Source organism: Gracilinanus agilis, chromosome 2, assembly GCF_016433145.1.
Source record: "Gracilinanus agilis isolate LMUSP501 chromosome 2, AgileGrace, whole genome shotgun sequence".
Taxonomy (NCBI): Eukaryota; Metazoa; Chordata; class Mammalia; order Didelphimorphia; family Didelphidae; genus Gracilinanus; species Gracilinanus agilis.
The window spans coordinates 705,890,280-705,907,894 of record NC_058131.1 but is presented as its reverse complement, the minus strand read 5'-3'; the positions used below and the strand labels follow the sequence as shown (position 1 = coordinate 705,907,894).

Sequence of the window (17,615 nt, the reverse complement as noted above, 5' to 3'; positions counted from 1 at the left end):
GGGAGGGGAAGCATTTGAAAAGCAACGGTACAATGACTCTGGGGAAGAGTCGGCCTTGAACTGTCAAATGTCTTTTCTTTTAAAAAAACAAAACCCCAAACCCTCACTTTTGTCTTAGCATTACTTCTCAGACAGAACTGGAAGGGCTGGGCAGGAGGGGGACTTGCCCAGCTATCTAGGAGTAGGAGATCAAATTCGAACTCGGGTCCTCCCATGGTGGACTTTTATGTCTAGCCAGCCACCTCCCTTCTTCCCTTTTCCTTGAATGGAATTTGCCTTTGCGGCAGCCAGCCAACTCTAAAAGGTCAGTTTGTGGGACTCATTTCCTCGGACGACTCCTCTGCAGACGAGCTGATCAGATGTCCTTGTTTTATAGACGAGAAAAAGCCCTGAAGCCACAGACTGTCATCAGAGTCCAGTGACTGAAGAGGGGGAGATGCAGCTCTGTGCGCACAGACTGTCCTCGTACAAAGCCAGAGCCTAAACCTCCATCACAGCTCTCGCTCCCGACGGCCGGGCCAACGAGGCAGTGCCAGGTGATGCCCGGCCGTGGCCTGCCTCTTCATGCTCACCGAGGGGGCTCTGAGCGCGTTCGCCAACATGGAGCTTGTTTCAGGGCCTTTCCCACCAGGGACACTCCGGGTAGAGAGCAAGCTAGTCCAGTGGTCAGATCGGAACATGGAGCTGCCCAGCAAGGATCTTGGACTGTGGATTCTTTTCCCCTTCTCTGATGACTGGTTTTCTTAAGAGAAATTAAAACACTAATCAAATACTTTCAGATTCCATTTTATTCTCACATATGAATGTTTTAGAAATGACTCCCTTGCCAATTAAAGTTTTCCTATAGATTAAAAAAAAAGGGCAAAACGAACCATATTCTTCGTCATGTGGTTCTATGCAAATGGGCGACTAGTCTGGCTCCAAGACTGTCTGAAGGTTCACAAGAAAACCGGAGAGGGCAAAGCTATGGAAATGAAAGCAGAGCCCAGTCTCAAGAAAGCCCCTTCCGCCATCCGGGGCACAGACTGGAGAAACAGACAGCAAGCCAACATTTGATAAAGTCATTTTAATGGAAAATGTAAAACCCCTTTCAACTTCAATGTACAAAGCCATGTGTAACACTTGCACTTTTTTTTAACAAATAAAGCAAGCCAATGTTTTAAAAAAATACATCATTGAATGTATATATGTATATATTTACATAGCATATTAAGTTTAATATTAAGCTTTAAAAGTTCCACATAAATTTTACCAAAATGAGACAATTTTAAATAAATTACACCTTTTGAAAATGTTTAATTGTACACTGAATAGCTTCAATAAAGTATTGAAGTGTCTGTCTTTAATATCTACTTTATATACTTTGTATTTTACAAACTTTACATTTATTTGGCAGTAAATTTCAGATTATGACATGACCGCTGTGCGATTCAGCAATTTCCCAAATGCAGGCAATAGCTGGTGTTTGTGTACTACTCTCACAGTAACTGTCTCAATGTAGTGAAAAATATCAGTTATTTTAGCAAACTGTACAAGATCACATTTACATCTGATCAACAATATAGCATAGAATTTTGTTTTTTTTTTTTCCAAAAATAAATACATCATTTTAAATCTGACATTTTCACAAACTCCATGTACACTATAATACAGAGATGGCAGCAGAGGGCTGCCTTTGTCTTTATAACTAACATTAAATCACAGTAACTGTGACCCGTGGACCTGTACTGCTGTGGCACCAGTCACCAGCAAACATTCCAAATGGCTTTCCTTGGCCCTGCTGGTCAATGTGCGGACGGATCTTCACGTGGGGCTGAGGAGCCCCAATCCAATCGAAGGGCACTCAGTTCTCCTCTAGATCCTCCATTTCGTCTTCACGGATCTTCAAAGCTCTCACCATTTCCTTGACTGCATGGTACAAGATATTTTTGACCTGAAAGACATGTTGGAATTCAGTCACTTCTGATTGCTAAATGAATCAGAGGAGGGGGGGGGGGGGGGGGGGGGGGGGGGGGGAGCTGGAGCTCCATCCATGGGCCTCCACTGGCTGTTCCCAGAGCTCTCATAGGGCTGACCCAGGAGTTTACCTGCAGTTTATCATCATAGTTGATTTCTTCCTTCAGCAGCCTCAGTTCCTGGGTTAAGTGAAATGATTGTACAAGATGTTCCGGAGACACAAAGTCTTCAGTCACCTGAATGCAGCTGTGGAAATTCTGCACCTGCCCCCCAAGAGAAAACATCAAATTGTAAGAAAAGCCCTTTGCTCAAAGACCTCCGAGGCAGCAAGAGGAGGCCTCCTCTTTTCCTGGAGCTTCATGGCTAAGGGGGAGCTGTGAAGCAATGTGAACATCAAGCAGGAAGTCTGTGGCCGACTTGGCCCAGGAGGGATCCTTTGGTACACGAGAGGCCTCAAAGGGAAGGAGGGGATAAGGTCACAGAGAACCTCAGAGAAATTCCTTGTTCAAGGTGAACCAGGCAGGAAGACCTGAGATTCAAACCTGAGCCTCTTCCAAGTCCAAATTCAACGTTCCTTGACTATCCAAAGCAACCTTGGGGAAGCCCCACCGCTGCCTTCCTGAAAATGTAACGGAGTATCTGAATTCTGAGTCTCTCGGGGGGAGCAAGATGGAAGTTAAAGTAAGGAAACAACTAGCCAAGCTCCATGGCGGCATGTCTCAAGTCCTCTTTGAAAGCGAGCACATCCTTAACCCCCCTGGGACAAATCCTTTTGCTAACTTGTTCTTCATCGACATTTTGGTGCACCTCCCCCCTACCCACCCCCTTGCTTCTTGGCCATTCCACGGTCATTAATGTTTCTATCAAAGGATGGGAAGGTTCAAGAGGAAAAGCCCCAGCGCAGTCTGCCCGCTTTTAGCAATTGCAGTGATAGGCCTTACAATGGCCCAGAGCGAGCGAGGATGTCCTTCCTTCCCCCATGATTAGCTATTCTTCTGGCCTACTTCTAATGAGTGCTGAGAGGCCTAATCCCAGCAGGAAACTCTCTGGCCTACCATCTCTTCAGGACTTTAGTCAAGTGAACAATTGCTTCTCAGATTAATCTGCTCCCACCTAAAGGGATTTGCATTTGGAGACAGGCCACTCTGTCTTAGCAGTCAGTGAAAAAGCATTTAGCAAAAATGTTCCATGTTCCAGGGACTGTATTAAGGGATGGGGATACAGAAGCAGCCAAGACAGTTCCTTCTCTAATGGAGGAAGCCAACATGTACAAACAAGCCATGTAAAGGATAAGTTAGAAATCATCAAGAGGGAAAATCTCATAGAAGGGATGATTTTGAAGCTCTAGGCTCTATGCATTCTAAGTATTTTCTCTTATTGTTCTTAATTGTTAAAGATGGGGGGGGGGTGCCCTGAGATTTAAAAAAAAAAAAAACCACAGGGTTGGTTTTCACTTTTCTTCTAGTTATCTCAAGGGGGTATTGTTGAGATTCAGAGAAAATGAAATTCCAATTCACTGGAGGAAAACCAAAAAGAATATCTGGCGAGAGGGAGAAAGGGAGGAAAAGACAGAAGGAAGGGGATACCGAGAAATCAGCCCAATGGAACAACAAGGTGCTGTTCCTGCCAGTGTGGCTAGGCAGCATTCCTCCTCCCAGGTTTGTAACCACTCAAAAGGATCATTAAGAAACTTCTGAGTGAGGTCCTTTGACCTGCTCCGAGTTCTAGAAGAAACTCTGCTTTTGTAGAAACCAGAACCTAATTCGGGAGAAAGGAGGCAAAAAAGGGAAGGTAGGAGCCGTTCTCTTCCCTGTCTGTGTCCCCTCATGGGCATCACAGAGTCCAGTGTGTGAGGGGAGTGCAAGTTGCCATCCCCAGAGGAGCCCTGCGTTCCCAATAAACATCAACTTCCATACGGATTTTGACTGAAAGTGTTTTAAGCTCACAATTAGTGATAGGAGATAAAGTCCCGCTTTTGAAGTTTTCTATACTTCTATGAACTCTAGTCCTCTCTTTTGTCACCTTTCAGTTTCTAGCCTATTCATTCCTACCTTAAAGAATTGGCATTAAGAATAGGTGGGTCACGTTACCACAGAGAGCATGGCTTTACGAAAAAGACAATCTTTTAACTTTTTTTAGGAGACTAAGACAATCATTTTAAACAAATTTTTAAATACTCACCTTCTGTCTTAGAATTGATATTAAGTATTGGTTCAAAGGTAGAAGGGCAGGAAGGGCTGGGCAATGGGGGTTAAGTGACTTGTTCAGGGTCACACAGTTAGGAAGTACCTGAGACCAAATTTGAAAACAGGCTTGTTCTCCTCTAGGCCTAGCTCTGTCCAGAGTCACCTAGCTGTGCCCTGTCCTTGACTGAATCTCAAAAAGGACAATAAAGATTCCCCAGGAGACTAAGCCCCAGATTGGAGCTGGTGGGACATCAATGTGCCACCTGGAGAGGACTCTATTCCTCATGCACCAGAGTCAGAGAGGGAACCACAGTGTATATTGCCTGTGTGGTTTGACAGGGCTTCCCTGCTCTGGCATGGCTGGCCATTTGCTTGCGTAGAACTATTCTCCAATCCTAGTGGAGTTATTCTGGACTTTCAGCACTTTCCAAGTGCAAGAAGGGGTTGAGGTCAACCCTGCCTTTCTTTAGAAGAGTGGCAGAATATTGTTTCCTCCCCTTCTGTTCCTCCCACAAGTCTCTCTAGCATGGCCAGGAAAGCCCTGATTCTTCCTGTCTCTGTCTTAAAAGGTAAAAAATCCAAATACATAAACTCTTTTCTATCTTTTGGAAAGATCATGAATTCAGCTATCAAGCTCCTTTGAAGACACTTGGGACTGTTCCATGGAGGCCCTTCTCAAAATGCATTTCTAAGCACTATAACCACATTACCTAAGTAAGATGGGCCTTGATTTAGGAAAACTGGATATAAGACAGCTTGGACTTCAAATTTAAGAGTTGACTTAATAAGAGGCCCTATTGTATAGTGAAATGACAACATTGATTTCTTATCAGAGGCTCTGGATTCAAATTCCATCACTAGTGCTTAAGAATTTTCTCATCTGTCAAATGGACTAGAGAGCCTCTAAAGATCAGTCCTAGATCCAACTCAAGGATTCTTAAATTTATGAAAGGATACAGAGCAGGAATCCAGAAATATTAGAGAATTGGAGCTGACAAGGACCTGAGGGCTTGATAAAATGAACTTTATTTCATTTTTCTTATTTTTCAGATGAGAAAAAGTGTTGGGTGAAGTGGCCTCGGATCCAAAGGTTGAATACCAGAGCAAGGATTCTGACCAGGCCGTATTATGCCTCTGCTAGATGCTGGGAACACATTTGGCTCACGAGTTTTCAAAACTAAAGGCAGAGAAACAGTCCCTGAAGCCACTGCCAATTATGGATAAATGAAAAATTATTGCTTTTTTCTTTCTTTTCTTACAGCAACACAATGTGTTTATCTATCCTAAGGTCCTAGGGATTAGATTTTATTACTGTATTGTAAATGACAGGTGAGAGTTTAACTAGTCAGGGTAAATATGATTATTCATCTCAATGACTCCACATGATATTTAAATAGGAAGCAATAATTGCTGGTGGAGCTGTGAAATGATCCAGCCATTCTGGCTGGCAATTTGGAACTATGCTCAAAGGGCTATAAAAGAATGCCTGCCCTTTGATCCAGCCATACCATTGTTGGGTTTGTACCCGAAAGAGATCATAGATAAACAGACTTGTACGAAAATATTTATAGCTGCACTTTTTGTGGTGGCAAAAAACTGGAAAATGAGGGTATGTCCTTCAACTGGGGAATGGCTGAACAAATATGTGGTATATGCTGGTGATGGAATACTATTGTGCTCAAAGGAATAATAAACTGGAGGAATTCCATGTGAACTGGAGAGACCTCCAGGAACTGATGCAGAGTGAAAGGAGCAGAGCCAGAAGAACATTGTACACAGAGACTGATATACTGTGGTAAAGGTGAATGTAATGGACTTCTGTACTAGCAGCAATGCAATGACCCAGGACAGCTCTGAGGGATTTATGGTAAAGATGCTACCCACATTCAGAGGAAGGACTGCAAGAGAGGAAACATATAAGAAAAACAACTACTTGAACACTTGGGTTGATGCGGACATGACTGGGGATGTGGACTCGAAACTACCACACCAAGGCAACTATCAACAATTTGGAAATAGGTCTTGAACAACGACACATGTTAAAGCCAGTGGAAATACGCATTGGCTATGGGTGGGGGGAGTGCGGGGGGTGAAGGGGAAAGTAGGAGCATGAATCATGTAACCATGTTAAAAATGAATATTAATAAATATTTAAAAAAAAATAGGAAGCAATAGTGGCTACACTGTCAGAATGATTTTTGTCCATAGACTCTCACCACATCTGTGTGCAAGAAAGTCTTGATCACAAACAACTCTCTGTTGGTCTGTTTGTCTGTGCCTGCATCTTGGAAGAACTAAGCCAGTCTAGCAAGCAGGGTCTCAAAATCATCTGGGAAATGTGGCCTTTCAGGACTGACATCAAAAGGGATATCCCAACCCCCTGTACCTGCTGAGGGCTTTGGATCCCTCATCCTTCCCAGTGACCAGTTGCTCTGGGACATCTTTTCAGACTTAAAACAAATGTCATGCAGTCGAACTCCAGGCAGCGGGTGGCTGACTAAGGAGAGCTGTGTGGAGTTCCTCACCTGTGCAATATAATACCAGCATCCTTGGTCTGGAAGCTGGTGTGCTCAAGAATATCTACCTCCCATGGGTCACCTACAGTTTGCACTGCAGGGCCAGTATCTGCTCTTGGTATTTTCATTTCTTGATTTTCATGTTCCCCAGGCACTGAGCAACTAGATTTGGTCCCATCAATCTTGTCTTGTTTTCCTCTTGCAATTTTAGTGTATGAGTATCTTAAAAAATGAATTCTAAGATGTGTCTCTTTCAACTTCTCATGAAAATGCTTAAGATTTAAGCCAGGGACAAATTCAATCAGTTCTCAGCCATGAAGAGTGGTCGACTGTCAGTAGTTCTTGGAAGGATGAATAATTATTACAACAGCCTTGAAAAAACACTTGTGCAGGCAAAGATCCATATGATCTCTATAGAGGTTCTCTCAGAAACAGACATAAGAAATGAGATTTTATTTCATTTTTACCTGATGAAGTGCACCAGCTGGTAAGATAATCGCATCACCAAGAAACTGGACAACAGTGCATGTTTTAACTCCATATTCTTCAAGCAGTCTTTGGCGGAGTTTTTTGTTCACATACCAACTCTGGTCACGGATTGGGTCATGCTCTGGTAGAACTTCAAGGCCTTGTTCTTTTGCAATCTAGAGAGTGGGATAATATATGGATCACACACATCCAACTTAGGAGGCTGAGGGGATTAAACTAGTCGTCTTTAAAACAACAGTAATATGTTTGCAAAGTCTTGAGAAACGTTTTGTCTCAAGTTAAAAGGAGAATCTGATTATGGTTCAAAGAAATGATAGAAACCCAATTAAGCCTAATGAAGACAGCACATTCCCTACTTCCTTCTGCTCTGGTGTCCTGTCCAATGGACTCATTGTCTAGGTCTCTAGCCAAAGTAATCCACTAAAAATAGGATCACTTCATCAAAACCGATGCCTTAAACATACTGCCTTATCCTAGTAAACACTGTTCTCTAAATGAGTCATCATTGGGCTATGTAGCTGGTCTGTACATCACTAATGCTCTAAAACCAGAAGAGTTGTTGCTATTTTAGCTAATACCTTTCAACAACTAATGATTTAAGTTCAACTGTTAGAGGTAGGAGTTTTCAACCTTTAATTTAAAATGCACACAAATGAATACAGAAGGTCTGTGTCAGTGGAGGTTGGGTATGTATGGACACCAGCAGAACCAGAGATCCTCCCAAGTGTGGAAGATGACTGCCATTGATGGTGGCAGAACAAGAGATTTATCAGAGTGACAAACCTTTCAGGTGAGGCACATCAGAACCATAATATTATCATGATTAACAAGAGAGAGAGTGAATGAGTGAGTGAGAAAGAGAAAACGTGAGTGCAAAAAGGAAGGTTTGGACGAATCCCCTGCAAAGGTGACATTTAGAAACAAATTGGTCTGTTTCTTCACTTTCTGTCTTTTAATATCTTAGGTCAAGGTATTATTCATATCCTCAGTCCAGTGGCGTATTTTCCTAGCATATGTAGTAACCAAATTCAAATAAAGGCTACTCCTAAGAATGATACCCCAGTACAGAGTTTTGACTCCTAAAAACACTTACTCACATTACTCTATTGAATTTTGATGTATTTAGTTATATGTTTCCAAATGACATTTTACTTGGCTTGACAAGCTTCTTCACCACCAATCAGATATAAAGTTAACTGGAACAAGACTCTCTATTGTAAAGCAGTCAATGAACATAAATTAAGTGCCTACTATGTGTACTGGGCTAAAGCTTGAGAATACAAAGAGAGGCCAAAGGCTGGCTCTGCCCTGAAGGAGCTCCCAATCACAGAGCCAACATGCAAACAAACCTTTACAAAGCAAGCTCTGGACAGGATAAGCAGGAAATCATGCCTAAAAGAAAGGCCCTGGCATGAGATGGGCTGGGGAGAGCTCCATGGACAAGGCAGGATTCTGGCTGGGATTTGAAGGAAGCAACAGAAGATACATGAGTTGAGAGGTGGAGCCTTGTTGGAGGAAATGCTGGGAGGTCAGTGTTGGTGGGCTAACCCAGGACAGTATAAGGAGGCTAGAAAAGAAGGACTCTGAATGCAAAACAGAGAATTTATTTGATCCTGGAGGTACCAGGGAGCCAATGGAGTGCGAGTGTGCATGCGTGCGCAGAACCTTTGCTTTTGGAAAATCACTTCAGTGGCTGAATGGTGGATGGATGGGAGTGAAAAGCCTTCAATCAGGTGGATTGCTCCCCACCCCCACCCCACCCCCCAGCCCGAGGGGATGAGGGCCTGAGCAGAGGAAAGGATGGGCTGTAAGAGAGGGTGCAAGGGGGAAACTGACAGGCCTTGGCAACAGCCTGGCTCTTGACAGGGAGAGAGAGATGGCTGGGATATACCCCCGAGGGCCTGGGAGGAAAGGAGGTGGCAACAAGCATGCCTGTGTCTGCTGTATGCCAGGCATGGGGCGAGGTGCTTTCTACAACTATTATTTCATCATGTTAATGAGTTGTGTTTCAGACAGGTCTAATTTAAGATGTCTACTGGAGGTCAGCAGGGACACGGGGACAAGCCAGGGAGACTTGAGAATCATCAAGTCTACAAGCGGGTAATTAAATCCTTGGGAGCCGATGAGATCCCGTCGAGAGAGCAGGGGCCCCGGCCAGAATCCTGAGGGATGTCTCTGGCCTAGAGTACACGGAACCAAGAGCAACCATACCCAAAGGCCGCAAAGACATTGTTTCCAGGCCAATATGCAAGGTGAAAACATACAAACAAAATACCCTCACCGGCCTTTCTAGGTTCCTTCCACCAGTCCCCATCCAAGGGAGACTTTTTTTTGCTCATCAACAAATTAGCCCATAAGGAAGGGGAGGTGGGGAGGAGGACCAGGAGAGTTACATCCTTAGGAAGAGACTGTCAATTAAAACCCCTATTACAAAACAGGGAAAGTCAAGAGCAAGAAAATGGGTTCAGACTTTTGTCTTCAAATTTCCAAGCTTCTAATTTTAACTTTTCTTAAAACAATCTAAAAGCTATTTTAAGAAGTCCAATCATAATGTTACAAGAAGTTGTAAAGAAAAAAAAACAACAACTGAGTCTCATTCTTGAGACTTGGGTGCCTCCTGCCCACCTGTCAGCCTCTCCCCAAAATCCCTTCTTTCCACCCCAGCAGCCTCCTGACTCAGAAAGCTGGTGCACATACCTTCTGAAGAAACTCCCTTATCTTGTCTGCATCCTTGCCTGCGTAGATGTGCCACAGAGCACCGGGAGTTTCCGTTGAGTCCTTCAGCCTTCTCCTCAAAAGATCATCCAGGTCTTCTTCCTCGAATTTCTTGAGTATTCCTGAAACATGGAGAGGGCTTTCAAGGCTCACAAGAACACAATCAGCTCTAGGGCCAGGGTCTGAGGAAGGACACTGCCACACTGGGGACTATGGAGGGGACTTCGGACCTGGCAGCAAGGCCTCAAATCTGTGGTGCTCAGTGACTGATGCTCCCTCATGGACAAAGGTCAGCTCCTTTAGCTGGTGTGCCTTCACATGCCAGAGAGGAACAGAAATAAAATGGAGATGACGTCTGAGCAAGACCTTTGGCAAGAGGCACCAAAACCACCACCGTCCATCTCAGCACAATTGGGTTTTTAGAAAAGTGGGAGTAGAGAAAAGCATGTCTTTCTCTAAAAAGGACTTTTTCAGGAAGCTGCATGTAGCCATTACCAATGAGAGTCTGAAGGAAGCCAACACAAGCAGCCCAACAAGCACCCTCCCAATGGTGCTGTCCAGGCTCTGAGGAATGGAGAGCCTTGAAGCCGCAGGGCCACAGGTGACACTAGTCCCCAGACACAGACATTTAGAGCTGGATGGCCCAAGCCTCTTATTTTACAGATGAGGACTCCCCGGAGCCTGCCTGCACAAAACCCTCTCCAGGGGCAGTCCCTTTGGCTCCTCTTGCCTGGCACAGGGCATCTGCCCCCTAAATGCTGACTGACTGGCCAAGAGCACGTGTCTGAGGAGGGGGCCCGTTCTCGTGTTTCCTGCAATTCTCAAACACTCAGATTTGCGGTAATCTAGCCAGAACAGGAAACTAGAGGGCAGGAATGTTCTCCAGATTACGAGTCAGGCATTTTTGCCGCTCTAAACTTCAGCTTAAATCCTGAGGAATAATCTGAGTCCCTCCCACAGCGCATTCTCTCTCACTGGCTCTGCCACAGGCTGGCAAACCAGTTCTCGGTGTTAACTCTTATTCAGTGATTAGAGTCCTCCCCGGGCTCCTCATGGAGGCCCAAAGGTGAGGGGGCAGATGTGGGAAGGCCAGGGCCTCTCTTGCTGTTCCTGCTGAAGTCCACTGAGCCTCCTTAGCATAATTAATGCCTTGGGGTGTCTAGGAAGTTCTCATTAAGAGGGCAAACCAGGCAGCAGGTATTGGGAATACAAAGAAAGATAAAAAGTGAGTCCCTACACTCTAGGAGCCCCAACTGGAATGGGGGAGACCATACACAAGTCAGGCCGTATAAGACCAGCTGGTGCAAGAGGAAGGTAAGCAAGGAAGCAGGGCAGCAGCCATCCGGGCATTAGAGGCCTCTGTGGAAGGAAGCCAGGGAGGCTAGTGAGTGAGGTAAAGAGGGGGACAGCCCAGGGAGCAGCTCAATTAGCATTGAGAGATGGTGCCCAGAACTCCTCCAGCCCCATACCTCTATTAGAGTGGCTACATGTCTTCAAGCCAAATGCCAAGTACTACAAGCACCTGAGACAGGCCCAGAGAATCAGGCTGTTCCTGTGAAGAGCACATTCTTTCCAGCACATTCCCTTAGTTATCTATATCCTCCAGCTGGATTTTCACCACCACCTTATGGGAAAGGTGGGCAGGTTTTGGGATGGGATCAAGTCAGCTTTCCAAAGCGTGAGACACTCTCAATAGGTCACCGATTATACGAAGCCCGGACTGTGAGACACGTGTATGCACAATTGCATGAATGTGGCCTTTCAAAGACAAAACTCAATTCAGTTGACAGAAGTAAGATCGCTAGGGCAAAGGCACCTATTCTTCTACCTCGGTGGGGAGGGCCCCTTGACTAGGCTGCAAGTATCACCAGAGCATCGATCTGAGGAGGCCAAGTGTCTTTTTGTGGTATTTAAACGCAGCAAGTGGGAGCTCAGAGAGAAATTTCTTGGTGGTGTGAAACAACTACTAATCAAGTCAGCATTTATATGTTGTTTTTAAGATTTGCAAAGTGCTTAATGGACATCTCAGCTGACCCTCACAAGAACTTTATGAGGGAGACACTTATACCCACGAGATGTATGAAAAACTGAGTGGACAGGCTGAACAACTTGTGCAGGGTCACCCAGCTAGCTTCTAAGGCCAGATTTTAACTTGCATCTTGCTTTAATTCTACTTAAAACAAACAAACAAACAAATAAACAAAAAACAAAAAAAAAAACAACGGGAAATCTCCTCTCTGTTATGGATAAATAAGCATCCTGAAGAGAAGTTCACTGGAGAGGTGAAATAGGATGGTTAAGCTTTTCTTTTTCTTTTCTTTTCAAAGTTGTGCTTTGAAGGACAGGTAGAGAGAGATAATGAAGCAAAAAATAAAGAAATGCAAAGTTACCCAAATTCCTTATCACAATGGATGGTTTGTGCCATTAATGGCAGAGGAAAGACTCCTCCATTTGACTATATGGTTGCTTTAGCTGAGAGTACTCTGAGCCTAGTAAATGGACACATCTTCAAAGTGTACACACAGAAGAGATGTTGGCAGGACATAACATTCTCCCCTCATCCCCAGTGATAACTAGAGGCTTAAAATAAGCCAAATCATTTCCCCCCAAAAACCATACCTATCATATTTCAAAGGAGGATTCCCTGTATCCCATGAGATGGCTTATTCAACTTCTAAGTGTCAAAGGCCCTATTTGACATGATAAAAGATGGTGCTGACCAGAATGACTGATACAGTGAAAATATTTAGCAAATTACAGGCAAAACAGCTTTAAATGATCCCACCTGAGCATGCTAGAGGGAAGGAGAATGTCCTCTGTCTGAAGTTCTTTGCTATCACTTATTGAAGAAAGTAAAATATTCCAATTTTGTCTTTCCAGAAATGAAGCACCAGATTGTTGAAAATGAACATGCGGGCACAGAGTAGTTGTTCCAGCCCTAGCCCCAGAGAAAGTCCCCTTGGGGGGAAGAGAGGGAGCCTCAGGCTGTTCACACTAGACCCAGAAGATGCAGGGGGCTTTAGAGTAGTCACAGAGATCTCCAGCAGCGAGGATTAGGCTAGGGGACTAAAGACAAATGAGAATCCCACAAAGGGAGAAAGGGCGTGTAGTCAGAGAAAAACAATGGCTTTAGTAGTTAGAAATTGCAATAACTAGCAAAGAAAAAGACCTGTAGCCGGAATCCTGAAGGCCTCACTTCAAAAAGAAGATCCTGAAGAAGTTAAAACAACTTCCTCCAGAGCCCTGAAAAGGTCCTCGTTTTAAATGTCATCAAAGATAACAAAACTCCAGGGAAGAAGCATTCATCAACAGGTTGAGAGGTTTTCATATTATAGATTGTTTAGTCATAAAATCAGGAGGTCGGGCCAAGCCACAAGTACTTATTTAAGCACATACCTGTGATATTCTAGGCCCTGGTCTAAGCACCGAGAACACCACAAAGGCCAGAAACAAAACAAAAGCAGAACAGTTCCTTCCCTCCAGGAGCAGTCTAATGGGGAAGACAACATCAAGGGAATTCTGTCTGAAAGAGCCAGATATAGGGTAATTTGGAGGTAATCTCAGAAGGAAGATGGGATCTGAGCTCAGAAAGGGAAGAAGGACTGGGTGCTGAAGGGCTCCAGCAGCAGGCAAATAGAGGAGTTTGCTCAATGGGTACAGGAAGGCACCTAGGCCAGACCTGCGGCTGGCGCATCCCCAATGTGAGTGGGGGAGGTGACAGGAGGAGAGAAGGGGCTATGAGTGAGGAGTTGAAGATGATGTCTAGGTTGCAGGCTGGGTGACTGGGAAGACAATGGAGCCTGGAATGCCTGAATAAGAGCCCCCAGTATCAACAGACACATGGTATCTCCATTTTGGGCTGACAAAGAGACTCTTCTCAGGGTTAAGAAGTTTTCCTTGACCTGCTACGCTAGTGCTAGCCTCTTGGGCTTCATACAGAGACGATTCTAAACCTTCTTCACATCAGCCTTCCAAAACCATCCATTAAATGATTGACTCAGGCGAGCTCCACGCCTTTAAAGTCCTCCAACTTTTGTTCTTTCTGAAATATGAATATAGAAAGCACACAGCATGATGATTCCCTCAAACAATAAAAATTCTATATTAATATGGATCAAACCCCTTTGGGGTGAATGAAAATTGTTTACATGTGCATTTTTACACAGGCAGCTCCGGTGACAGCTTGAAAGGTAACTCCTGGATTGGTCCTGATAGTGGGATGGAAACTTTTCTAAGAAAAGGTTGGAGGTGAGCTGAGAGACTACTCTAGGATACAATATCAAGAGGTCTGGTCAAGAAGTTCTCAATTGAAATGGAGAGATAACATAATGGAACTCAATAAATAGCTAGATTAAATGCAGGTGAACACAAACACCACTCCTAAACTTTGGCTCCTATATCTCAGACTCAACTCCTGCTTCACAGACAATCAAGAATATTTAGAAACAGTGAGCTGTAGGTTTTTGTTTTTATCTTTCTCTTTTTTAAACTCTGGAGTGTATAAGAAGAAATAAATGCTTGTTAATAGAAAAAATAAAATATAAAATGAGAAACAATGCACAGAAATGAAAAGAATGTCAGAAGGAAGTAAAATCAGAACAATCTTGAAAGTAATGCAGAGAATTCCTTTTGTGTTCAAAAATCCTTCAGGAAAATGTGTATTTGTTGGATATTTTTGAAAATCTTGCTAAATAAATCAGTGAAAGGCCCTCAAATTAGTGCCTGACTTAGAAAGAGGTGGTTACATTTACAAAAAAAGAGCTGTAGATGATAATTAAAATACGTTTAATATACAGCAATTCTGCCAATGAAATAGAAAGAACGAAGACTACATATTAATCTTACAAAATCAATTTAAGACCTAGATATTTCTCTAGAAGAATGGAAAAGGAACTCACTTGCTGTAGATAACATACTTTGCCTTTAAGAACAATTAAACTGGTCTCCTGAGAAATAAGGTTTGAATTTAAAAACTCTAATAATGTTTTGGCTAAGGGTGAATAAAGAAATCTTTGGCTTATCCAAGAAATACACACAATATCCTATTCACGTGAAATAGGGTGTAAACACTGTAACTTGGAGACCTTCTAAACTTGCGTAGAGGATGAAAAAATAAATGAAGGGGCAGCTGGGTAGCTCAGTGGATTGAGAGCCAGGCCTAGAGACAGGAGGTCCCTAGGTTCAAAGCCGGGCTCAGACACATCCTAGCTGTGTGACCCTGGGCAAGTCACTTGACCCCCGTTGCCTACCCTTACCACTCTTTCACCAAGGAGCCAATACACAGAAGTTAAGGGTTAAAAAAAAATTTTTTTTTAATGTTAACAAAAAAAATGAGAATCTTTTCAATGATATCTTGTATTTTGAGAAACTTAATGTCAAGAATAGGTAACACAATGGATAGAGTGCCAAGCCTGGAGTCACAAGAAGACCGGAGGGCAAATTTAAACTCACATACTTCCTAGCTGTGTGACCCTAGGCAAGTTAAGTGACTTAGCCCTGATTGCCTAGCTCTTACTGCTCTCCTGTATTAGAACTGATACATAAGGTATGGGTTTAAAATGAATGAATTTAAAAAAGAATAAACCTACCCACCTCATAAGATATTTTGTTATAATTATAATAACTCCAGGGATTTTAAAAAATCAAATACTTTGTTATTTCTGTATGGTTAAGATTGTGTACATTGTTATAAAAATGATGATAAATTCTAAATACAAGGAGCATCCCTATCAGCTGTCCTTTCCTCCAAACTCTAAAAATGAAGTGTCTCTTCTCACAGTCAATTCCTCTTATGTGGTCCCTTTATCCCACCTACCCTCTTAAGACTGCCTCTTCAATTCCTCCTGCTGAATCCTTCCCAATGTTGGTCTCTTGCTATTTACTAGCTTCTTCTCAGGAGTCTATAAATATTCAAAAATCCCACCCAAACTTCCCCATCTCTCCACAAGCTATCTTCCTCTCCTTCTCAACAAACTCCCAGAAAAAGCAGTCTAGGTTTGTTGCCTCCATTCTTCCTTCTCTCTCAATTTGCAAACATTTTTGCAATCTAGCCTCCAAGCTTCTTAGTAATTGAAACTGCTGTTTCTAAAATGTTCACTGATCTCGTACATGTCAAATTGGATAGTCTTTTCTCAGGTCCCATTCTTTGATTCCCCCTTTCCTCCTGCTCCTTTAAGTCTCTTTTATTGGCTCATTCGACCCTGTCCCTGGTGGTGAGCCCCAATGTTCGGTCTTGGGCCTTTGATCTCTCTACACTCTCTTGGTGACTTCACTCCATCTACATACAGGTTTCATGATTCAAATAATTTTAATTCATTTGAACGATTCAGTCATCAACCTGCATGAATGGTTATTTCAAACTTAGCTTTCCTCAAAAATTCTGAATTTCCTATTACTCTTATGAGGGCCACCATCCTGGTCTGTCTGATTCATAAGGTGCTGGGAGGCATTCTCATCTCCTCCATGATCCCATTAGCTGGCAAACATTGTTTTGGCCACCCTCTTCTCTCTCTTTATAGTCACCACTTTAATGTAACCTTCACTCCATGGCCTCTTGCCTGGACCTCCTACTGAGTTTCTGTATCATTTCTCCCCCACCATCCCCCACCAAGCTACAGAAGTGACTTTCCCCTTCAGCATAAAGCTGATATCTCCACCCTACTCTAATTCCAGTGGCTCCTGAGAACCTTTATAAAAAAATATCTACACAGCCTGGTCACAGCCTCTTCCGATACCCAGCTACACACCCAACAGGCCTTTGCAATACACCACCCGTCCCTCATGCTTCTGCACTCACCGAGGAGGTACCACATTCCTATCTCTGTCTTCTGAGACCGCTTACTTTCCTTCCTTCAGCTCAAGAAGCACCAATTCCATGAAGCCTTTGCTGATGACTCCCTGTTGCTTGGAACTACCTTCCCTAGCTCCAGTGGGTTAAATCATTTGTCCAAAGCAGAGTCAGGATGAGAGTCTAGATAGCATGACACATAAGTCAAAGCTGTTTTCCATACAGTATGCTATTGAAATGGTGTCTCCATGTGCATCCTTCCTAAATCTTATTCATGCTTTCAAGTAACATAAAAATCAATGAAGATTGGTGTTAAAATGAACTAAAATAAATGAGAAATGACATTATGCATAATTATACTCCACTAATGTGTGAAAATTGTTCCTTTCTCAAAAATTTTCTTTGCATTTATTGCTGTTAATACAAAAGCTGGGTTTTGATTGGTGGAATAAATAGAAAGTCAATGCAGTATAGTAGAAAAACTGGCTTGGAAGTAGAATAGAGACCCAAGTTCAGATTTTCCTTCTACATGACAATGACTTACTGTAAGAATATGAACAAATCACTTAGTCTCCTAATCTATCCAATGAGGGGAATAATACCCTACTACCTTCTAGGGTTGGGGTCAGGACCAGATGAGATAATAAGGTATTAAAAAAAAACCCAGTTAACCTTCAAGTGCTACACATCTGTGGTTGGGTACTCAGCCATAAGCCAAAAAAACCTGGGTTCTCTGTTCAAAAAAGGTTTCTGTACCTGATTTTGAGAGGACTCCATTTCCTTTGGCTATGCCAACATAAACTAGAATGTTAACAACATCAGAAACTTCGATATGGAGATTTGTTGTTCCTATATCATGATCCTTAGCAGCAGCCACACCTGTGTTTGAAATAAGATTTGAATTTTCTTAAGACACTTAATTTTTATACCTCTACTCAAGCATAAAAATATAATCTTCCAAATCCA

The 17,615-nt window shown here is 43.1% G+C and overlaps 1 protein-coding gene across 1 annotated transcript in view; it reads right to left on the bottom strand.

Moving 5' to 3' along the window:
• Positions 1 to 773: 773 nt before the first annotated feature.
• The window catches only part of JMJD1C (jumonji domain containing 1C), a 92,320-nt gene continuing 75,478 nt past the window's right edge, over positions 774 to 17,615 (bottom strand). Inside the window, 5 exon segments of the mRNA XM_044659211.1 lie at positions 774 to 1,933; positions 2,088 to 2,219; positions 7,126 to 7,302; positions 9,845 to 9,984; positions 17,406 to 17,528. Coding sequence (XP_044515146.1) covers positions 1,844 to 1,933; positions 2,088 to 2,219; positions 7,126 to 7,302; positions 9,845 to 9,984; positions 17,406 to 17,528 — 662 coding nt within the window. The 3' untranslated portion in view covers positions 774 to 1,843.